Raw genomic sequence first — 25,010 nt, forward strand, 5'->3', positions numbered from 1 at the left:
TAATTGGGACATATTTTTCGCATTATTTAGAACAGATAAAATGACGATGATAAAACGAACAAATAGGTTTCATTAAATTATTTAAATCAACATACCTCGTTAAGGCCTACATGAAGTTCAGTAGGAAGCTATAGGATTTTCCTGTTTCTCCCGTTTGTTGATCATCCATTATACTCGGCTTAGAACAGTAAAATAACATACTGTCTTAATATTAAACTGTCAATTTTCAGGTGTCCCACCTTATTTAACCACGATTATGAATCGTCCTGTATTTTGTTTTGGTCCGTTTTCGATTGGTCTCAGCTGCTGCCTGTTCAATTGAAGGCTTAAACCACCATTGAATCCTTTCACTCTAACCCAAATTGTAGCCTTTCCACTAATCCAATCACATTCTAGCTCCCACCGCAGCCAAACACCACGTTAGCCACCCTGCTGATTTCGCGTTTTGGATCAAAGTGTTCTATGACATTCTATGACAATCTCGTTAGAGCAAACGGATCGTGACAAAAATTTCGTTTGGTCATCATGCCACCTCTCTGTGCAATTATACAGTGTTCATATATGGCTTAATGAATGACAATGAACTGCTGTCCATTCAATTCATTGTAGGCTTTGATATCTCCAGTGAAAGTGTGTGTGTGTGTGTGTGTGTGTGTGTGTGTGTGTGTGTGTGTGTGTGTGTGTGTGTGTGTGTGTGTGTGTGTGTGTGTGTGTGTGTGTGTGTTCATGCAATCTAGTACGCTGAAATATCAATATTTACAACTGATAATAGTTTCTTGCATTTGTTTTCCATTGTTTGGAATAAACAATAAACCCCATTCATACAATTATCACAAAACTCTTCACAATATTATAGATTATATATTGACTATGTTTCACATAGACTGAGATAGCCTCTTCTCACCTGCTGGCTCTCAAAGGTCCAGGTGCTGTCAGGTAAAGAGGCGTCTAAGACGTTGATCATGTCTTTAAAGTCTGTGGTGCTGCTGGGTTTAACGAAGGTGAAGTCACTGTATTCTGACGTGGGAGAGAGACAGGACCTGAAGGACTGACTCTGAGACATCATGTCTCCTCCCAGGACCTCCACGTACTTAATAGGCCCGTCAGTGTTGAGCTGGAGTTGGAGGTTTCTGTTGGGGTTCTTGTAGTCCTCACTGTCGCTCCGTCTCATGCAGCAGCTACCACTGCTTCTGCTGCTCTTAAGACACTTAACAGCTAGAATGAGGAAAGTCACCAGAGAGAGCACAGACACTGAGGCCAGGGAGAGGATCAGATACAGAGCCATTCTCCCCGTTTTCTTGTGAGAATCGTCCGTCTTCTGACTGAGGTCCAGAATGGGCTCGTGGAGACCGTCCTCTAACAGGACGGACACGGTGACGGTGGTGGACTGAACCGGATCCCCATCGTCCTTAATCTCTATGAGCAGCCTCTGAGAGGAGTCGTCCTGCTCAGACACAGCCCGTTTAGTCCTCACCTCCCCTGTGTAAAGGTTGACAGCGAACAGAGAGGCGTCTGTTGCCTCTGCCAGTCTATAGGAGATCCAGGCATTATGCCCCGAGTCGGCATCTACAGCTGTTACCTTGGTAACCAAGTGGCCTGCTTTGGAGGAGCGGGACGTCCTCTGTTGAGAGAGGGAGCCATGGACAGCGGAGGAGGGGTAGATAACAGAGGGGGCATTATCGTTCTGGTCCAGAATAAAAACATGAACAGTAGCGTTGCTGCTCAGAGACGGAGAACCGTGGTCCTTTGCCTGCACCTGAATCTGAAACACCTTCAGTTTCTCATAGTCAAAGGAGTGCATGCTGTAGATGCTGCCATTCTCCGAGTTGATGTAGACGTAGGAAGACACAGACACCTCCTGCACTTTAGAGTCCAGGATGGAGAAGGACAGCTTGGCGTTGTCTCCTAAATCCAAGTCAGAGGCTGATACCGAATACAGTATAGAGCCTGCAATGCCATTCTCTTTAATATACACCGTATAAGATGGCTGAGAGAATATAGGGGTGTTGTCATTCACATCAGTGATGCTTACCGGTATGGTCTTTGTACTCTTAAGAGGAGGTGAACCTTTGTCAGTGGCCGTTATTTCTATGTTATAAACTGAGAAATTCTCTCTGTCTAAAGCACCACGAGTTACAAGTGCATAGTTGTTAGAAAATGAGGGAGTGAGACTAAAAGGAGAGGCCTTAGGCAGTTGTAATGAGACTTTACCGTTATCCCCTGAATCGAGGTCCCGCGCACTTATTAGAGCCACTACGGTGCCGTTTGGAGCGTTCTCCCGCACGGGGCTCGGCGGAGAATTAAGAACAATTTCCGGAGCGTTGTCGTTGACGTCAATCACGTCTACCTGCACGCGACAGTGACCCTCGTTTGCAGGGCTTCCTTTGTCTTTTGCGGTTATGTCAATGCCATATAATGCATTTGTCTCATAGTCCAAATCACCTTTTAGAATAATTTCACCCGTCAAAGAATTAATGTCAAATATATTTAAAACTGTCTCTGGGGTCCGAGATTCAAAGGAGAACTCAATTTCTCCATTTAAACCTTCATCCACATCGGTGGCTTTGGGTTGAATGATAACGGTACCTTTTGCACTATTTTCAGGTAACGTTACTCTGTATGCATTTTTTTCAAAAACGGGAATGTTATCATTTATGTCAAGAACACTAATAGTTATTTCAGAGATTCCCGATCGGACAGGCTTTCCTCCATCTAACGCCGTTAATAATATATTATGGACGGCTTTTTGCTCTCGATCGAGAGGCTTCTCCAAAAACAGTTCTGGAACAGTCTTACCGCCCTCGATCTCTTTTAGCTTGAGAGAGAAACACTCATTTTCGCCTAAAGTGTAGGTTTTGAGTGAATTGCTTCCCACGTCAGGATCCAAAGCACTCTGCAACAGGAGACGTGTGCCAACTGCTGCTAATTCTGATATTTTTAAATACAAATGATTCGAAGGAAATATTGGTGAATTGTCATTAATATCGCAAATCTCCACCTCAATGCGATGCAGCTGTAAAGGACTTTCCAAAACGGCCTGAAGAGGTAAAACACAGCTGGCCCGTTGTCCACATAAATCCTCTCTGTCTATCCTCTCGTTCACCACCAGCTCACCCTTCCCCGTGTCCACGCTGAAATACTGCTCACCAGCCTCCGAGGCGACGCGCAGTTTACGGTCGAAAATCTCTGATAATCCCAAACCCAGATCTTTGGCTAAATGTCCGACCACGGAGCCCTGCTTTAGTTCCTCCGGGATCGTGTAGCGCGTCTGTCCGTCTATTGTATTCCACAAGAGGAAGAAATGATGCCACCACAGAGCCTGCCATTTCCAGTCCCGGTACCTCGTTCTCTTTGTCATGTTGCGCTAAAATACGTGATATCCCATCAAGAGAAATGTTATCGCCAAATTCAACATTGTTTCCGTGCCATTGTGACATACTGCACGGCACACATCACAAAACATTCGTTCTTGACAAAAAGCGATCACTCAAAACTAATATTTGTATACGTCCAAGTGTATGCGCGCATCGCTCTCTGCTCCAGCACCTAATTGTACCTCTAGCGTGCAGGGGCTGCGTGGAGACAGGGAGTAGATCTCTTTGTACAGTTATGCCTGCTATTGGTGCACAGCATCATCCTTGCTGTCCAATAAGAGAGAGGCTTAGAAGCGCTCTTAAAGCCACATAGTCAACCGCAATTGCTGAACAAGGGAGGGCTGTCAATAAGACTCCTTTGTGGCTCTGAATTAATATCGTTTGAACACAGACACACACACACACACACACACACACACACACACACATACACGTGCACACATACACACACACACGTGCACACGAACACACACACACACACACACACACACACACACATACACACACACACACACACACACACAGTGAGGAGGTCTGACACACACACACACTCACACACACACACAGACGTTTGTATCGCTGTCCCTAGCCTGGGTGCTGAAATGCTGGGCTTTGTTAGCACAGTGCCTAAACCTTGCAAACAGTGGAGGAAAAAACGACAAACCATTTTTAAGGAATTGCTTGCTTGGAAATATTATTAAGATGCACCTTACATAAAATGTAATTTGATATGTATCATATCGAACAGAAGAATAGAGACAAGTTATTCAGTTATATGTATATCATTTGAATGTATTAGAATTGAGACCTAACATTAGGATATTATGATCTCAGAAACAGCGAAACTCACAATTATCACAAAACTCTTCACAATATTATAGATTATATATAGATTATGTTTCACATAGACTAAGATAGCCTCTTCTCACCTGCTGGCTCTCAAAGGTCCAGGTGCTGTCAGGTAAAGAGGCGTCTAAGACGTTGATCATGTCTTTAAAGTCTGTGGTGCTGCTGGGTTTAACGAAGGTGAAGTCACTGTACTCTGACGTGGGAGAGAGACAGGACCTGAAGGACTGACTCTGAGACATCATGTCTCCTCCCAGGACCTCCACGTACTTAATAGGCCCGTCAGTGTTGAGCTGGAGTTGGAGGTTTCTGTTGGGGTTCTTGTAGTCCTCACTGTCGCTCCGTCTCATGCAGCAGCTACCACTGCTTCTGCTGCTCTTAAGACACTTAACAGCTAGAATGAGGAAAGTCACCAGAGAGAGCACAGACACTGAGGCCAGGGAGAGGATCAGATACATAGCCATTCTCCCCGTTTTCTTGTGAGAATCGTCCGTCTTCTGACTGAGGTCCAGAATGGGCTCGTGGAGACCGTCCTCTAACAGGACGGACACGGTGACAGTGGTGGACTGAACCGGATCCCCATCGTCCTTAATCTCTATGAGCAGCCTCTGAGAGGAGTCGTCCTGCTCAGACACAGCCCGTTTAGTCCTCACCTCCCCTGTGTAAAGGTTGACAGCGAACAGAGAGGCGTCTGTGGCCTCTGCCAGTCTATAGGAGATCCAGGCGTTATGCCCCGAGTCGGCATCTACAGCTGTTACCTTGGTAACCAAGTGGCCTGCTTTGGAGGAGCGGGACGTCCTCTGTTGAGAGAGGGAGCCGTGGACAGCGGAGGAGGGGTAGATAACAGAGGGGGCGTTATCGTTCTGGTCCAGAATAAAAACATGAACAGTAGCGTTGCTGCTCAGAGATAGAGAACCGTGGTCCTTTGCCTGCACCTGAATCTGAAACACCTTCAGTTTCTCATAGTCAAAGGAGTGCATGCTGTAGATGCTGCCGTTCTCCGAGTTGATGTAGACGTAGGAAGACACAGACACCTCCTGCACTTTAGAGTCCAGGATGGAGAAGGACAGCTTGGCGTTCTCTCCCACATCAGGATCAGTGGCTGAAACTGTGCCTAATACTTTACCGGGCGCACAATTCTCTTTTACATAAATGACATAAACTGGTTGTATGAATGCAGGAGCGTTATCATTAACGTCTAAGATGTCAACTAAGACTTCTTTTTCAGCAGTTAGTGGCGGTGACCCCGTATCAGAGGCTAAAATTCTAATTTTATATTGGGGATATTTTTCCCGATCAAGTTTAGTATCGGTAACCACTGCGTAATTGTCAAGGAACGATGGTTTCAATTTAAAGGGACACTCCTTGCCTAAGCTTAAATTCGTCTTGCCATTTTTACCTGAATCAACATCTCTCGCGTTTATTAGAGCAATTACGGTACCTATCGGCGAGTCCTCCCTGACAGGAGTCGAGAGAGAAGTTATATGAATCTCAGGGGGGTTGTCGTTAACGTCCAAAACCTCCGCCTGCACTGTGCAATGACCATCCATCGCAGGCGTTCCCCTATCGGTCGCTCTAATGTGGAATTTATATTCTCTCGATTGTTCATAGTCCAGCCCATTATTTATAGATAACTCCCCGGTCTCAGTATTTATTGTGAACGTCTCAACTATTGTTTCTAATGTGTCCTCAGCAAAAGAATAAACAATTTCTCCGTTTTCCCCGTCATCCGGATCCTCCGCTCTAACCTTCAAAACGATGCTTCCCTTTAACGTGTCCTCGTTGAGTTGGATTTCATAAAGGGATTTCTCAAACTGAGGTGCATTATCATTTATGTCTAACACGTTAACAATGATATCGGATGTGCCCGTTTTCACCGGATTACCACCATCCAATGCAGTGAGAACGAGTCTATAAAGCGGTTGCTTTTCTCGGTCTAACCCTTTGTGCAAGACCAATTCTGGAAATTTGCTTCCATCTTTATCAGTTTTGATGTTCAACGAAAACTGCTCGTTTTGACTAAGTTGATACGATTTTAAAGCATTTGCCCCTACATCCAGATCTACAGCACTTTTGAGTGGAAAACGCGTGCCGGTAACTGTGTGCTCCGCAATATTCAAAACATGCTCCGTCTTGAGAAACACGGGTCCATTGTCATTTATATCCTGTACTTCGACCTGGACACTAAACAACTGCAATGGATTGTCAATAATCACTTGCTGTGGTAAAACACAGCTGGTTCGCTGTCCACACAACGCCTCTCTGTCTATCCTCTCGTTCACCACCAGCTCACCCTTCCCCGTGTCCACGCTGAAATACTGCTCACCAGCCTCCGAGGCGACGCGCAGTTTACGGTCGAAAATCTCTGATAATCCCAAACCCAGATCTTTGGCTAAATGTCCGACCACGGAGCCCTGCTTTAGTTCCTCCGGGATGGTGTAGCGCGTCTGTCCGTCTATTGTATTCCACAAGAGGAAGAAAAAATGCCACCACAGAGCCTGCCATCTCCAGTCTCGATATCCAATTGTCTTTGTCATCTTTGATGCTTTAGAATATCATACGTCCAACCGAAGAATGATTCCATATGAAAGGCTATATGTGAATTCTCATTTTCATAACGAAAATGTCCACACGAATTACTGAGTGGCAATGATCTGCTAAATGTAAAGATAGGAAATATTCCCTGTCCTAAGCGCATTGGTCTCTCCTCCAGCTCTGAGCCGTGTAACCGTCGCGGTGGTAAAACACCACGGGGAGGGTGAGTAGATCTCTTTGTACAGTTCTGCATGCTATTGGTGCAGCAGGATGTTTCTCACAGCCAATGGGAAGGCAGGGCTGTATCTCCTAAGACGCAGCTATAGCTGATACCTGCAAATGCCATTTCGAGTGGATGAAACAAAGCAGGATGCAAAGGCTTATTTAGAAAACCAGTAGGCCTATAAAATAATATATATATAAAAGAAATTAAAACGGAAGACAAAAATTCTAAGTAATAAAAATAAAAGATGTAAGATTCTTGAAAGTATACACATCAGGTTATTCAACCGGTCCAACGTAACGCCTGGGCCTGTAGCATCCTTACAAAAATAGGTTCATCACGTTATTATTGCACAAAAATTGGGACATCTATTTCGTATTATTTATGGAAATTAAAATGTCGCTGAACCAACGAGAAAATAGGTTTAGATAAATTGTTTAAATCAATATACCTCGTTATGGCCTACATAAAGTTCAATCGGAAGCTATAGGATTTTCATGGTTCCCCGTTTCAGTTGATCATCCATTATGATATGCTTAGAACGGTAAAATAACATAGTGTCATCATTTAACACGAGTAATTTTCCAGGTGTCCCACCTTATTCAATAACGATCAAGAATCGTCATGTATTTGACTTATATATTTGACTTGGTCCTGTTTTCAATTGGTCTCACCGGTGACCATGCTGCCTGTTAAGATTGTAAAAGGCTTTCCCAAACCTTGAGGACTGTCACCCTAACACAAATTAGCCTTTGACTCAACCTAACAAGTTCGAGCTCAAACCGCAACCAATCACCACGTGAGCCACCCTGCTGATCAAAATGTTAAGCTTTCAATGACCTACTCGTTAGCACAAACGGATCCGGGCAAAAATTTGGTTTGGTCATGATGCCTCATCATACTCTGTGTGATTGTAGAGTGTTCATATTTGGCTGTATGTATGAGAATACACTGCTGTTGATTAAATTGATTGTAGGCCTGTGTGTGTGTGTGTGTGTGTGTGTGTGTGTGTGTGTGTGTGTGTGTGTGTGTGTGTGTGAGTGAATGTGTGTGTGAGTGAATGCAATCTAGTACACTGAAATATCAATATTTACAACTGGTGATAGTGTCTTGCATTTATTTTCCTTTGTTTCTAATAAACGAGTAGACCCTATTCATACAAGTATCACAAAACTCTTCATAATATTAGATATTACATGTATATTATATTCACATAGACTGAGGTAGCCTCTTCTCACCTGCTGGCTCTCAAAGGTCCAGGTGCTGTCAGGTAAAGAGGCGTCTAAGACGTTGATCATGTCTTTAAAGTCTGTGGTGCTACTGGGTTTAACGAAGGTGAAGTCACTGTACTCTGACGTGGGAGAGAGACAGGACCTGAAGGACTGACTCTGAGACATCATGTCTCCTCCCAGGACCTCCACGTACTTAATAGGCCCGTCAGTGTTGAGCTGGAGTTGGAGGTTTCTGTTGGGGTTCTTGTAGTCCTCACTGTCGCTCCGTCTCATGCAGCAGCTACCACTGCTTCTGCTGCTCTTAAGACACTTAACAGCTAGAATGAGGAAAGTCACCAGAGAGAGCACAGACACTGAGGCCAGGGAGAGGATCAGATACAGAGCCATTCTCCCCGTTTTCTTGTGAGAATCGTCCGTCTTGTGTCTGAGGTCCAGAATGGGCTCGTGGAGACCGTCCTCTAACAGGACGGACACGGTGACGGTGGTGGACTGAACCGGATCCCCATCGTCCTTAATCTCTATGAGCAGTCTCTGAGAGGAGTCGTCCTGCTCAGACACAGCCCGTTTAGTCCTCACCTCCCCTGTGTAAAGGTTGACAGCGAACAGAGAGGCGTCTGTGGCCTCTGCCAGTCTATAGGAGATCCAGGCGTTATGCCCCGAGTCGGCATCTACAGCTGTTACCTTGGTAACCAAGTGGCCTGCTTTGGAGGAGCGGGACGTCCTCTGTTGAGAGAGGGAGCCGTGGACAGCGGAGGAGGGGTAAATGACAGAGGGGGCGTTATCGTTCTGGTCCAGAATAAAAACATGAACAGTAGCGTTGCTGCTCAGAGATGGAGAACCGTGGTCCTTTGCCTGCACCTGAATCTGAAACACCTTCAGTTTCTCATAGTCAAAGGAGTGCATGCTGTAGATGCTGCCGTTCTCCGAGTTGATGTAGACGTAGGAAGACACAGACACCTCCTGCACTTTAGAGTCCAGGATGGAGAAGGACAGCTTGGCGTTGTCTCCTAAATCCAAGTCAGAGGCTGATACCGAATATATTATGGTGCCTGCTCTTCCATTTTCTTTTATATATACATTATATGAGGGTTGACTGAATACAGGTGCGTTGTCATTTATATCAGAGATTTTAACAGGTATTATTTTTCTACTGTTTAGAGAAGGGGAGCCTGCATCTGTTGCGGTTATCACAATGTTGTAAACCGACATGATTTCTCGGTCTATTACGCCAGTGGTTACTAAAGCATAATTATTTGAAAATGAGGGTTTGAGGCTAAACGGCGAACCCACTGGGAGTTTTAACGTCACTTTACCATTGTCACCGGAGTCCAGATCACGTGCACTAAGCAAAGCCACGACCGTGCCACTCGGGGCATCCTCTGGCACGTCGTTTGGCTGAGAGGTGAGGATCACCTCTGGGCTGTTATCGTTAACGTCCAGAACGTCAACCTGAACACGACAATGACCCTCCATCTTTGGGCTGCCTTTGTCTTTGGCACTTATGTCAATTCGATATGTTACGGTGGTTTCATGGTCTAATAGACCTTTTAAGAACATTTCACCAGTCACTGAATTTATATCGAATAATCGTAGTACGTTTTCTGGAGTGTCAATTCCAAAGGAATATTCAACCTCTCCATTAGGCCCCTCGTCTGGGTCACTCGCTTGAGTTTTAACAATTAACGTGCCTTTTGCAATATCTTCCTTAACTACCACTTTATACAACGAATTCTGAAAAATAGGATAATTGTCATTATTATCAAGGACAGTTATGGTTATTTGTGCTGTTCCCAATTTGACCGGATTACCCCCGTCCAAGGCCGTCAGTAATAACTGGTGTACGGACTTTGTTTCTCGATCAAGCGGTTTGTCTAACACCAGCTCCGGGACATTCCTCCCGTCTTCTATTTGTTTCATTTTTAAACTGAAACAATCATTCTTACTAAGAACATAAGTCCTCAATCCATTAGTTCCTACATCTTGATCCTCCGCACTTATCAACGGAAAACGAACTCCGATGACAGTAGATTCTGCTATTTCCAATGCAAGTTCATTTTTAACAAAACGAGGAGAGTTGTCATTGATGTCTCTGATTTCCACCTCTATCGGATGCAACTGCAGCGGATTTTCCACGACAACCTGAAGCGGTAAAACACAACTCGCGCTTTGTCCGCACAACGCCTCTCTGTCTATCCTCTCGTTCACCACCAGCTCACCCTTCCCCGTGTCCACGCTGAAATACTGCTCACCAGCCTCCGAGGCGACGCGCAGTTTACGGTCGAAAATCTCTGATAATCCCAAACCCAGATCTTTGGCTAAATGTCCGACCACGGAGCCCTGCTTTAGTTCCTCCGGGATGGTGTAGCGCGTCTGTCCGTCTATTGTATTCCACAAGAGGAAGATATGATGCCACCACAGAGCCTGCCATCTCCAGTCCCGGTACCTCGCTCTCTTTGTCATAGCTGCTTTGTTATAGTTTACATCCCATCCTGTCGCTTAGTACACACATGGAAGCTTAATGTAACCATCCATCACCAAATTGAATATTCCACAAGAAAAATCCCCGAAATGGCACGACATTTAAATTGAACGATGTTGGTTTCACACCGAATGTATCTCTATCGCTCTCTCCTCCAGCTCTCCGCGTTGCTAATGGTAAGGAGGTAGAGAAGCATCGCGGGTGGGAGTCGATCTCTTTGTACAGTTCTGCCTGCTATTGGTGCAAAGCATGCGTATCTGATAACCAATAGGAACGTCCCTGTGGAGAGCTTTTAAAGACACACAGCGCACCAAAACAACAGGCCTCTTTTGGTATTTGTGAATGAACTGAGAATTCTGTCTCTGTACTTAAAATTGTTACTCATAATCAGATACATTTTAATAGGCCGCTGATTTCTATGGTAAATTGAATTACCATTGAATTATGTATGATGTTCTTGCCATTACTTTTGCTGTCCAGTGGTCCTGAAACACGTCCCTCCTATCGAATGCGTTGACACACTGTGCCCACTAGAAAATCCATTTCGTCACTAAACACACCTCTTTCAGTAAGATACAGCAATTGCATCCGACATGATTAACACATAAGTACAAAACCAATGATTATGAAAAGGTTATATAATTCCTTTGTGATCAAATTGTATCCAAACTCATTTTTTAATATTTTGATGAATATGATGAAATAATTCTTTTTTGTTTCACATGGAAAGGCATTAACACCATGGCTCTGAGAAGGCCAATTGTTGCATCATCATACATAAAACAGCATCATGCAATAGGACGTCTTTACTACAATTCAACCAAAACTGCTCACCTGCTGGCTCTCAAAGGTCCAGGTGCTGTCAGGTAAAGAGGCGTCTAAGACGTTGATCATGTCTTTAAAGTCTGTGGTGCTGCTGGGTTTAACGAAGGTGAAGTCACTGTACTCTGACGTGGGAGAGAGACAGGACCTGAAGGACTGACTCTGAGACATCATGTCTCCTCCCAGGACCTCCACGTACTTAATAGGCCCGTCAGTGTTGAGCTGGAGTTGGAGGTTTCTGTTGGGGTTCTTGTAGTCCTCACTGTCGCTCCGTCTCATGCAGCAGCTACCACTGCTTCTGCTGCTCTTAAGACACTTAACAGCTAGAATGAGGAAAGTCACCAGAGAGAGCACAGACACTGAGGCCAGGGAGAGGATCAGATACAGAGCCATTCTCCCCGTTTTCTTGTGAGAATCGTCCGTCTTGTGTCTGAGGTCCAGAATGGGCTCGTGGAGACCGTCCTCTAACAGGACGGACACGGTGACGGTGGTGGACTGAACCGGATCCCCATCGTCCTTAATCTCTATGAGCAGCCTCTGAGAGGAGTCGTCCTGCTCAGACACAGCCCGTTTAGTCCTCACCTCCCCTGTGTAAAGGTTGACAGCGAACAGAGAGGCGTCTGTGGCCTCTGCCAGTCTATAGGAGATCCAGGCGTTATGCCCCGAGTCGGCATCTACAGCTGTTACCTTGGTAACCAAGTGGCCTGCTTTGGAGGAGCGGGACGTCCTCTGTTGAGAGAGGGAGCCGTGGACAGCGGAGGAGGGGTAGATAACAGAGGGGGCGTTATCGTTCTGGTCCAGAATAAAAACATGAACAGTAGCGTTGCTGCTCAGAGACGGAGAACCGTGGTCCTTTGCCTGCACCTGAATCTGAAACACCTTCAGTTTCTCATAGTCAAAGGAGTGCATGCTGTAGATGCTGCCGTTCTCCGAGTTGATGTAGACGTAGGAAGACACAGACACCTCCTGCACTTTAGAGTCCAGGATGGAGAAGGACAGCTTGGCGTTGTCTCCTAAATCCAAGTCAGAGGCTGATACCGAATATATTATGGTGCCTGCTCTTCCATTTTCTCTTATATATACATTACATGAGGGTTGACTGAATACAGGTGCGTTGTCATTTATATCAGAGATTTTAACAGGTATTATTTTTCTACTGCTTAGAGAAGGGGAGCCTGCATCTGTTGCGGTTACCTCAATGTTGTAAACCGACATGATTTCTCGGTCTATAACGCCAGTGGTTACTAAAGCATAATTATTCGAGAACGAGGGTTTGAGGCTAAACGGCGAACCCACTGGGAGTTTTAACGTCACTTTACCGTTGTCATCGGAGTCCAGATCACGTGCACTAAGCAAAGCCACGACCGTGCCACTCGGGGCATCCTCTGGCACGTCGTTTGGCTGAGAGGTGAGGATCACCTCTGGGCTGTTATCGTTAACGTCCAGAACGTCAACCTGAACACGACAATGACCCTCCATCTTTGGGCTGCCTTTGTCTTTGGCACTTATGTCAATTCGATATGTTACGGTGGTTTCATGGTCTAATGAACCTTTCAAGAACATTTCACCAGTTTCTGAATTAATATCAAATAATCCAAGAACGTTTTCTGGAGTGTGAATGCCAAACGAATATTCAACTTCTCCATTAGGCCCCTCGTCTGGGTCACTCGCTTGAGTTTTAACAATTAACGTGCCTTTTGCAATGTCTTCCCTTACCGACACCTTATACAAAGACGGTTGGAAAATAGGACTATTGTCATTATTATCAAGTAAAGTGATAGTTATTTGTGCTGTTCCCGATTTGACCGGATTACCCCCGTCCAAGGCTGTAAGTAATAACTGGTGTACGGACTTTGTTTCTCGATCAAGCGGTTTGTCTAACACCAACTCCGGGACAATCCTCCCGTCTTCGATTTGTTTCATTTTTAAACTGAAACAATCATCTTTACTAAGAACATAAGTCCTCAATGCATTAGTTCCTACATCTTGATCCTCCGCACTTTCCAGCGGAAAACGACCACCGACGACAGTAGATTCAGCAATTTCCAATGCAAGTTCGTTTTTAACAAAACGAGGAGAGTTGTCATTGATGTCTCTGATTTCAACCTCAATGCGATGCAACTGCAGCGGATTTTCCACGACAACCTGAAGCGGTAAAACACAACTCGCGCTTTGTCCACACAACGCCTCTCTGTCTATCCTCTCGTTCACCACCAGCTCACCCTTCCCCGTGTCCACGCTGAAATACTGCTCACCAGCCTCCGAGGCGACGCGCAGTTTACGGTCGAAAATCTCTGATAATCCCAAACCCAGATCTTTGGCTAAATGTCCGACCACGGAGCCCTGCTTTAGTTCCTCCGGGATGGTGTAGCGAGTCTGTCCGTCTATTGTATTCCACAAGAGGAAGATATGATGCCACCACAGAGCCTGCCATCTCCAGTCCCGGTACCTCGCTCTCTTTGTCATAGCTGCTTTGTTATAGTTTACATCCCATCCTGTCGCTTAGTACACACATGGAAGCTTAATGTAACCATCCATCACCAGATTGAATATTCCACAAGAAAAATCCCCGAAATGGCACGACATTTAAATTGAACGATGTTGGTTTCACGCCGAATGTATCTCTATCGCGCTCTCTCCTCCAGCTCTCCGCGTTGCTAATGGTAAGGAGGTAGAGAAGCATCGGGGGTGGGAGTCGATCTCTTTGTACAGTTTTGCCTGCTATTGGTGCAAAGCATGCGTATCTGATAACCAATAGGAACGTCCCTGTGGAGAGCTTTTAAAGACACACAGCGCACAAAAACAACAGGCCTCTTTTGGTTTTTGTGAATGAACTGAGAATTCTGTCTTTCTGCTTAAAATTGTTACTTATAATCAGATACATTTTAATAGGCCGCTGATTTCTATGGTAAATTGAATTACCATTGAATTATGTATGATGTTCTTGCCATTACTGTTGCTGTCCAGTGGTGCTGAAACACGTCCCTCCTATCGAATGCGTTGACACACTGTGCCCACTAGAAAATCCATTTCGTCACTAAACACACCTCTTTCAGTAAGATACAGCAATTGCATCCGACATGATTAACACATAAGTACAAAACAAATGATTATGAAAAGGTTATATAATTCCTTTGTGATCAAATTGTATCCAAACTCATTTTTTAATATTTTGATGAATATGATGAAATAATGCTTTTTTGTTTCACATGGAAAGGCATTAACACCATTGATCTGAGAAGGCCAATTGTTGCATCATCATACATAAAACAGCATCATGCAATTGGATGTCTTTACTACAATTCAACCAAAACTGCTCACCTGCTGGCTCTCAAAGGTCCAGGTGCTGTCAGGTAAAGAGGCGTCTAAGACGTTGATCATGTCTTTAAAGTCTGTGGTGCTGCTGGGTTTAACGAAGGTGAAGTCACTGTACTCTGACGTGGGAGAGAGACAGGACCTGAAGGACTGACTCTGAGACATCATGTCTCCTCCCAGGACCTCCACGTACTTAATAGGCCCGTCAGTGTTGAGCTGGAGTTGGAGGTTTCTGTTGGGGTTCTTGTAGTCCTCACTGTCGCTCCGTCTCATGCAGCAGCTACCACTGCTTCTGCTGCTCTTAAGACACTTAACAGCTAGAATGAGGAAAGTCACCAGAGAGAGCACAGACACTGAGGCCAGGGAGACGATCAGATACAGAGCCATTCTCCCCGTTTTCTTGTGAGAATCGTCCGTCTTTTGTCTGAGGTCCAGAATGGGCTCGTGGAGACCGTCCTCTAACAGGACGGACACGGTGACGGTGGTGGACTGAACCGGATCCCCATCGTCCTTAATCTCTATGAGCAGCCTCTGAGAGGAGTCGTCCTGCTCAGACACAGCCCGTTTAGTCCTCACCTCCCCTGTGTAAAGGTTGACAGCGAACAGAGAGGCGTCTGTGGCCTCTGCCAGTCTATAGGAGATCCAGGCGTTATGCCCCGAGTCGGCATCTACAGCTGTTACCTTGCTAACCAAGTGGCCTGCTTTGGAGGAGCGGGACGTCCTCTGTTGAGAGAGGGAGCCGTGGACAGCGGAGGAGGGGTAGATAACAGAGGGGGCGTTATCGTTCTGGTCCAGAATAAAAACATGAACAGTAGCGTTGCTGCTCAGAGACGGAGAACCATGGTCCTTTGCCTGCACCTGAATCTGAAACACCTTCAGTTTCTCATAGTCAAAGGAGTGCATGCTGTAGATGCTGCCGTTCTCCGAGTTGATGTAGACGTAGGAAGACACAGACACCTCCTGCACTTTAGAGTCCAGGATGGAGAAGGACAGCTTGGCGTTCTGCCCATAATCTAGATCAGTTGCTGATACAGAGAACAATATAGACCCTGGTTTCCCATTTTCTTTTGCATAAATATTATAGGACTGCTGGGAGAAAATAGGGGGATTATCGTTTATATCAGTTATGCTGACGGTTATTATTGTCTTATTGGTCAGAGGGGGGGAGCCTGAATCAGTTGCAGTTATTTCTAGATTATACAGTGAGACACTCTCCCTGTCGATAACATTGCTAGTAACCAGTGCGTAACTATTCGAGAAGGAAGGTTTCAAGCTGAAAGGGGAGGATTTAGGCAGATTCAAGACTACTTTACCGTTATTACCAGAATCAAGATCCCTGGCACTTAGTAACGCAACAACAGTGCCAGCAGCCGCGTCTTCACGCACAGGCTTCGGCTGCGAGGTGAAAATAATCTCCGGGGCATTGTCATTCACGTCTAAAAGGTCCACGTGTACACTGCAGTGTCCTTCCATTCTAGGGTTACCTTTATCTTTAGCGGTTACGTCAATTTCGTAGTTTGATTTTGATTCATAATCTAGTTTCCCTTTAAGAAATATTTGTCCCGAGATCGCATCGATGTTGAACACAGAAAGCACGTTTTCCTGTGTGTGTGATCCGAATGAATATTCAATTTCTCCGTTTTTTCCGTCGTCAATATCTGTCGCTTTAGTCTGTGCTATCGTCGTGCCTTCCACTGTATCTTCGCTTATAGATACTTTGTAAATCGTTTTCTCAAAAACAGGGACGTTGTCATTGTTGTCTAGCACTTTAATAGTGATCTGAGTTGAACCAGATCTCACAGCATTACCTCCGTCGAGCGCTGTTAATATTAGTGTGTGTAAGGGTTTTCTTTCTCTGTCCAATTGCTTTGCAAGGACCAACTCCGGAACTTTCCTTCCTCCAGCCACATCGTTGACCTTTATACTAAAGCAATCATCTTTGCTGAGAGTATACGACTTCAACGAATTAATCCCAACATCTGGGTCTAATGCGCTTTCTAAAGGGAAGCGAATCCCTGTCGCGGTGGATTCTGCTATATCTAAAGTCACCTCGTTGGATGAAAACCTGGGCGAATTATCATTGATGTCCTGTATTTCAACTTCGACCCGATGAAGCTGTAATGGGTCTTCAATGACAACTTGAAGTGGCAATATACAGCTCGCGCTTTGTCCACACAACGCCTCTCTGTCTATCCTCTCGTTCACCACCAGCTCACCCTTCCCGGTGTCCACGCTGAAATACTGCTCACCAGCCTCCGAGGCGACGCGCAGTTTACGGTCGAAAATCTCTGATAATCCCAAACCCAGATCTTTGGCTAAATGTCCGACCACGGAGCCCTGCTTTAGTTCCTCCGGGATGGTGTAGCGCGTCTGTCCGTCTATTGTATTCCACAAGAGGAAGAAATGATGCCACCACAGAGCCTGCCATCTCCAGTCCCGGTACCTCGTTCTCTTTGTCATTCCCGCTCTGTTAGACGACATTATTCCAAATATGTATATTCATCAGCGACGGAACCCACGTATTGCAAACCATTGCCGAATATTATATTCCACGAAAATATATTCGGAGATATCCATGCGTTCGGTGAACGATATTATTCATATTACGAGAGGATAACGACAGCCCTCTCCTCAAATGCTTTGCACCGTAACTGTTGTATTGGCAAGGCCATGGACCAGAGAAAGGATCTCTTTGTACAGTTCTGTATTCTATTGGTGCAAAGCATCGTTCCCTGCTATCCAATCAGAGGATACCTGGAGAGCGCTCTTAAAGCCACAGCAGCAATGCAGCCTATGCTTTCCCAATGTATCGAGTTTAGCTAATTACTAATCAGAATGGAGCATTTTCTGTTGACGTACCACACACACACACACACACACACACACACACACACACACACACACACACACACACACACGCACACGCAAACCAATGACGTAGGAATTATTACAGTAAATTGCCATAATAGTAATAGTATAGTAATCATTACGGAATATTAACCAATACTCAAAAAATGCACGTAGGACGTCTAAGGTGAAATTCAAACCAGTTATTTGGAACTGCATCATGGCATTAAGATAGAAAAATGACAAACAATCCAAATTAACAATTCTTAATCCTCTCAAAGACCTTTACAAATGGTAAAATGCTGCCAAGTGAACCAAACAAATTAAAAGGGTTTATCATAAATCATTGTGAAATCAAAATAGGCCAAATCACAATATTGTGATTTGAACGCAACCTTATGCACTCAATAATGTATTCACAATCGTGGCTGAATGATTATTTTGAGTTATATTCATCTCACCTGCTGGCTCTCAAAGGTCCAGGTGCTGTCAGGTAAAGAGGCGTCTAAGACGTTTATCATGTCTTTAAAGTCTGTGGTGCTGCTGGGTTTAACGAAGGTGAAGTCACTGTACTCTGACGTGGGAGAGAGACAGGACCTGAAGGACTGACTCTGAGACATCATGTCTCCTCCCAGGACCTCCACGTACTTAATAGGCCCGTCAGTGTTGAGCTGGAGTTGGAGGTTTCTGTTGGGGTTCTTGTAGTCCTCACTGTCGCTCCGTCTCATGCAGCAGCTACCACTGCTTCTGCTGCTCTTAAGACACTTAACAGCTAGAATGAGGAAAGTCACCAGAGAGAGCACGGATACTGAGGCCAGGGAGAGGATCAGATACAGAGCCATTCTCCCCGTTTTCTTGTGAGAATCGTCCGTCTTGTGTCTGAGGTCCAGAATGGGCTCGTGGAGACCGTCCTCTAACAGGACGGACACGGTGACGGTGGTGGACTGAACCGGATCCCCATCGTCCTTAATCTCTATGAGCAGCCTCTGAGAGGAGTCGTCCTGCTCAGACACAGCCCGTTTAGTCCTCACCTCCCCTGTGTAAAGGTTGACAGCGAACAGAGAGGCGTCTGTGGCCTCTGCCAGTCTATAGGAGATCCAGGCGTTATGCCCCGAGTCGGCATCTACAGCTGTTACCTTGGTAACCAAGTGGCCTGCTTTGGAGGAGCGGGACGTCCTCTGTTGAGAGAGGGAGCCGTGGACAGCGGAGGAGGGGTAGATAACAGAAGGGGCGTTATCGTTCTGGTCCAGAATAAAAACATGAACAGTAGCGTTGCTGCTCAGAGATGGAGAACCGTGGTCCTTTGCCTGCACCTGAATCTGAAACACCTTCAGTTTCTCATAGTCAAAGGAGTGCATGCTGTAGATGCTGCCGTTCTCCGAGTTGATGTAGACGTAGGAAGACACAGACACCTCCTGCACTTTAGAGTCCAGGATGGAGAAGGACAGCTTGGCGTTTTCATTTTGGTCTAAATCAGTAGCAGACACGGAGTATAGTATTTTACCCGGTGGATAATTCTCTTTAACGTGAACCGTATAAGACGACTGGGAGAAAACCGGGGGATTGTCATTTACATCTAACACGTCAACACCTATAATTCTCTCGCTAGACAGTGATGGTTTGCCCAGATCAACTGCAGTTATCTTAACTTTGTAATGGGTGTTGTTCTCACGGTCAAGAGCCCCGCTAGTGACCAACGCGTAATGATTAGAAATAGACGGCTTAAGTTTAAACGGAGAGTTTGAAGAAACGCTCAGCTTCACTTCACCGTTGTCACCTGAATCTGGGTCTTTGGCGCTTAGTAGCGCAACAACGGTCCCTATAGCTGAGTCCTCTTGGATGGGTGTCGTTATAGACGTCACAATTATTTCAGGTGCATTATCATTAATGTCAATTATCCTTATTTCAATAGCACAGTGCCCATCCATCTCAGGGTTACCTTTGTCTTTGGCAACGACGTCAAACCTATGAACATTCGTTTCTTCATAGTCCAGATCCCCCTTTACTACAATAGCCCCAGTTAGATGCTCAATATCAAACAAGGCTAAAATTGAATCAATCGTCTGTTCTCGAAAGAAATATTCAATTTCTCCGTTTAAACCCTCGTCTGCGTCCGTAGCTTTGACGCGCACTATTTCAGTCACAGGTGTTGTGTTTTCGGTTACATTAATTTCGTAGAGCTGTCTTTCAAACTGCGGTGCGTTATCATTATTATCAATCACTGTCACAATTATTTCAGAAGTCCCCGACCGCACAGGATCACCGCCGTCTACGGCTGTCAAAACGAGCCTGTGCACAGGTTGTTTCTCCCTGTCGAGCGACTTCTCCAGAATTAGCTCGGGGATTCTTCGACCCTCTTTATGATTTTTAACGTTCAATTTGAAATGATCGTTTTTACTAATCGCGTAAGAGCGCACTGAATTCGACCCAACGTCGGGATCCCGTGCGTTCTCCAAAGGAAATCTCGCACCTGGATTAACGAGCTCTGCTATTTTTAGTATATTTTCTTTTGTAGCGAAATCGGGTGAATTGTCATTAATGTCTTGTATTTCCACATCGACATGATACAGCTGCAACGGGTTTTCTATGACGACCTCCAGAGGCAACAGACACGGGGACTTGGGTCCACACAGCCCCTCTCTGTCTATCCGCTCACTCACCACCAGCTCTCCCTTCGCCAGGTCAACGGTGAAATACTGCCTCCCAGCCTCGGACGTTATCCGTAATTTACGTTGGTAGAGTTCAGAGACAACCAATCCTAGATCTTTCGAAATATTCCCAACCACGGAGCCCTGCTGTAGTTCCTCCGGGATGGTGTAGCGAGCCTGGCCGTCTATTGTATTCCACAAGAGAAAGAAGTGATGCCACCACAAAAGCACCTGCCATGCATGCCGTCTCCTCCACATTTTCCCGCGATCTATGAAACGCATTGCTTTCCATTTAATTCCTTACAAAGGCCAGTGGATACAACGAGGCATGCCGTAAAATGCTGATGAATTCTCATATTCTGCAGTTATGATACACATAGGTTCTATGTCTCCATGCGCGTCCCCTTCTTCCGCTAACCGTTGCAACGCTGGCGGGGATGAGGCTTCACGGGAGAGATGCAGTAGATCTCTTTGTACAGTTATGTCCGTGATTGGTGCACGGTGTTCTACCAATCAGGGCTTCAGCAAGCGCCTGGAGAATCGTGACGTATAGTAGCCCTCAAACCAACGTCTACTGCATCGCTCCAATATCATTCTACAGCGTTTCGCCCAGGAATGGATGAGAATATATCAGTTAACATCACGTCGGATGGGTCTCTTACCCGGAATATATTTAACTATTATCATATCCACCTGTACTCTAACCTCTAAGAACATCCTGGAAATGAATGAATCAAAGACTAAAATAAATAAACAAAGCTAAAATCAAAAAACAAATCATAATCATTGTGTCTATAAATGCTTAGTCATTCACACGCAACAAAAAAAAAATCATCTTCCAAATCCATCCATACCTCCTATATAGCTATGCTATTATTCCACAATCTTTGGTCTGCAGGTACAGTGGACTCTTGTGGCAGAGAAGGCTCATCGTTGCCTTCCCGTGGTCATGGATAGCTAGTGCAGTCTTCTCCCTACGTCACTGAGCACTACAGAGACACGCACGGATGATACACGGATGATTCTGTCGACAGCAGCCGTCATGAAAGACCCGTATGGAGGTAAGTAGAACACACTCGCTCTCTCGCTCTCAGTCTCTCTCTCTCTCTCTCTCTCTCTCTCTCTCTCTCTCTCTCTCTCTCTCTCTCTCTCTCTCTCTCTCACACACACTCTCGCTTCCCCCCCCCCTCTCTCTCTCTCTCTCTCTCTCTCTCTCTCTCTCTCTTCTGTCATCATCACCAATCCCTGCTTCCACTCTCTCTTTCTCTCATTCAATCATGCGCACGCACACATACATAAGAGTGCATAAATTTCAAATAATTTAGATCTTAGGCCAGTTTTAACCCATCAAAACAATATAAAAGCAAAGGAATATGTTGCTGTTAATCAAAGATAGGCTACAGTTACAGTGTTTATCTTTCCGCTGCCAATGCAAATTATTTACGGGTACAATTTCGTTGGCATAACATGGATGTGAGATAGACGACGGTCGAATATATTATTATATATTATTATTATTATTATTATACAATTATTCAGTGTTAACCAGTTGAACCCTCATCTGCTTTGAGTAAAACGGTCGACAGGGGGAGCCGTAGAGAGTCAGCGTGAGAGACGGGGAAAGGGAAAGGGAGGGGGGAGCGCGGCTGCCTCACAGAGAAACGGAGTGGGTTCAGCACCACGCGGGTGGACAGCGCCACACAGGCGGCGGAGCAGTGCCCCTGCACGCTCTCCGCTGTCACTACACAGGGCACGCGGAACCTTCCTCACGAAGGCATCTCATTCGCTCTTTCTCAGTGACTCAGTATAGGCTCCTGATTACTTCTTATGTGTATATATATATATATATATATATATAAAAACACAACAAATAAAATAAATATTACATCAATATTACACAATAAAATTGCAATTACAAAAAAAATATATATATACCATTCAGACATTTAGAAAATTGTACCCTCCATAACAATACACAGTGCTCATTGGTTAAAATGGCAATTTTGTAATATCTCAAAAAAAGACAAAGCATTGTCGAAAATATTTTATTCTGAGATGGTAAACTGAATGTGCCGGTTCCATGATTGAAAATGAAGACGGATGAAAAAAAATAAAAACAATGGTAGGAGGTAACAGCAGTCTAAAACACTGAAAGTGTGGTTGGTTAGGTTATCACAAGCGAGTGACAGAGGTATGGAGATACTAATTAAGACATGATGCTCGGTAGGTAAAAGATAGCTTTATGGACTTCAGGACAAATACACGTGTATTTTGTGTAGGCATGCCATCCCCATGTTAAGTGTAATCTGGACCAGGTATACAATCCAATACTTGAGTCAAATGTATCGACTGACCCCAAGTACTGAAATACCTTCATTAGAAGGCATACTGCTTACGTCTTTGTACCATATCGGTTAAGGATTTCAGTAATACATAGAACCTCATTATTCTCGTGAAGCACCAACTTGCTAGTGAACCTAGTGATGATAACAACAACAAATTGCTCCCTGGCTCGGGATGGGGTGAAATCATCAAGAAACCCAAACGCAGCTGTTCAGTGTTTGCTCAGCCTCAGGATTGTGTGTGTGGGTGGCTGTCAGTCTTTAAGTGTCATCAGGGGTATTTACATTGGCAAAAACATTGAGCCTATATTTGAATAAGCTTATATTTTGGCTAAATACTTTGTTTTCTTTGTTAAAATGTTCTACTTGTATTTTCAAATTCTGTCCTTCTAATATATTTGTCTCAAAGGACATGCTTATCATACTTTTCAGAAAAATAATTACATCCCAGTACCCCAACCTATTATAATCCCCCCAAAACACATCATGTTCAAATTGTGATGTAGCACTTTTTGTTTGTAGCATTTCTTTCTATGAAACTGAAGGTTGCTTTAAACAGACACGTTGGTTGTTGTGCGCTTGTCAGTAACGTTTGCCTTAACAGCCATGCGTATGTGTATCTGTGTTTTAACTCAGTTAGCAGAGAGAATGTGTCTTACCTTGTTTGGAGAGACAGGGATGTAACAGGCGGTAGGAGAGTGGAGGCAGGAGCAGGAACAGACAGGAAGGGAACATGGAAGAGAGAGAACAAAAGAGAAAGAAAGATATATCGGTTAGATTGGTGATCCAAAATATAGCGGGTGTTTGGAAGGGCTTGTCCACCATCATACTTACCTGCTTGTTCATCGACTGTGAAGTGGGATCATTTTGTGGTGATGTGGAACTATGCCTATGGTACATGCTACTGGTCTGACTCTATGTAATTATAATGTGTTGTGTTTTTAAACTGTAACACCTGTGAGCAACTAAACAGCAATACATTTTTTTATGAAAAGCTTAATGCAACAATAGTACAGCACATTTGAAAAATACATCACATTAGATATAGAAAGATAAAAAAAGAAAAAGAGGAAGAGGGAAAAATAGGTTATATTAAAATATATTAAGTATTGAACAATTGAGGGGAATAGTAATACATGGGTACACAAATGCATATGGAATGAGATAAGGAAGGATGGATGGATGTGTTGTTATTATTGTGCTGATTCCAGAAAATGATGATTATAGTGTTGACTTAAACACAAATAAAAACAAAAAACAAAACACACAGTTATTCTTCGTCCATCTGAGCAGTAGCCTGTGCAATAGCAATATGATGACCTCATTGGAATAAACATCATCCTAGATGGGCTGAGGTTATTTGATGGTCAGTGCAGGGGGTCAGAGACCATAATAACGGAGCCAAAACACAGCCCTGACCCTGAAGCGGGCACTACCCTATAGCGACAGCAGAGGGCCTATAGGAGAGGCAGGGTAGGTTCCCATGCCTTATTAATGAGCTGGTCACATGCTGTGATGCCTTGTGCATCTCAGAAAAGAGGGTGTGTGTGTGTGTGTGTGTGTGTGTGTGTGTGTGTGTGTGTGTGTGTGTGTGTGTGTGTGTGTGTGTGTGTGTGTGCTCATCCTTTCAGACAAAGCACAGCACAACACCTAAAAGGCTGCTTCTCCCACAGATGGGGCTTGACGGTTTTATATGATCTTGATGTGACTGCTGGCCAGCAATAATAACAATGAGGCACTTTATGAACCATAACACATCCAATTCACGTAGAGAACATTTACCTTTTACCAAATTAAAACATTTCTTTATACAAAGAGCATGAAAAAAAAGCATAATAACAGTAGGTATCCAGAGATACTCTGTGAATACCTAATAACCAGTACACTAACGATTTCCTCACAAAATAAAAAAAACATGTGAATGTAGATATGAATATATGCCATTATATACACAAAAGAGAGAACAGGTCCATTTCCCTTTAAACTCCCCCCCCCAATGCTCACAGCACAGCCCCCCCAATAGCACAGATCTCCCACTCTCCCTCCCCATCTCCCACCAATCCGGCCTCGAGCAACAAGACCATGCTATTCCTAGCAAGAACACAGGGGGGCTCCTCCCTTCTCTACACCAACACATACAGGGGCTTAGCACACGTCGGCTACGCTTGATGCTGCCCCCCCCCTGTGCCACATCGGAAAGTGGTACAATCCTGCCAGTGAGTCAGCTTGTTGCTGTGGCAACACAGCCCACCTTGCTTCCTGGGAGATATCGATGGAGGAAAAAAAGAGGGCTAGAAAAAAAGATGGAGGATGGAGAATTGGATTTGACTCGCAGACTCCATGATAT

At 44.8% G+C, this 25,010-nt stretch overlaps 5 protein-coding genes across 8 annotated transcripts in view; all 5 read right to left on the reverse strand.

The window, feature by feature from the left end:
- The window catches only part of LOC307081264 (protocadherin gamma-C5-like), a gene marked incomplete at its 5' end in the record, with an annotated part of 103,441 nt that overhangs the window by 23,553 nt on the left and 54,878 nt on the right, over positions 1-25,010 (reverse strand). The gene's annotated exons all lie outside the window — the stretch shown is intronic.
- On the reverse strand, positions 869-6,757 carry LOC307081526 (uncharacterized protein; the record flags this gene model as incomplete). Its single annotated transcript, XM_079744779.1, has 3 exons — positions 869-3,364; positions 3,693-3,700; positions 4,279-6,757. The coding sequence occupies 3 exons, from the start codon at positions 6,755-6,757 to the stop codon at positions 869-871; spliced, it is 4,983 nt and encodes a 1,660-aa protein (XP_079600905.1).
- On the reverse strand, positions 8,133-10,670 carry LOC307081268 (protocadherin gamma-C5-like; the record flags this gene model as incomplete). The annotated part of the gene is made up of 1 exon (XM_079744380.1): positions 8,133-10,670. One exon carries the CDS (start codon positions 10,668-10,670, stop codon positions 8,133-8,135), a length of 2,538 nt encoding a protein of 845 aa, XP_079600506.1.
- On the reverse strand, positions 11,506-17,286 carry LOC307081527 (uncharacterized protein; the record flags this gene model as incomplete). Its single annotated transcript, XM_079744780.1, has 2 exons — positions 11,506-14,006; positions 14,826-17,286. The coding sequence occupies 2 exons, from the start codon at positions 17,284-17,286 to the stop codon at positions 11,506-11,508; spliced, it is 4,962 nt and encodes a 1,653-aa protein (XP_079600906.1).
- On the reverse strand, positions 18,126-20,603 carry LOC307081270 (protocadherin gamma-C5-like; the record flags this gene model as incomplete). The annotated part of the gene is made up of 1 exon (XM_079744382.1): positions 18,126-20,603. The coding sequence occupies one exon, from the start codon at positions 20,601-20,603 to the stop codon at positions 18,126-18,128; it is 2,478 nt and encodes an 825-aa protein (XP_079600508.1).

The sequence above is a fragment of the Pollachius pollachius genome (genome assembly GCF_949987615.1).
Source record: "Pollachius pollachius genome assembly, chromosome: 10".
Lineage (NCBI taxonomy): Eukaryota > Metazoa > Chordata > Actinopteri > Gadiformes > Gadidae > Pollachius > Pollachius pollachius.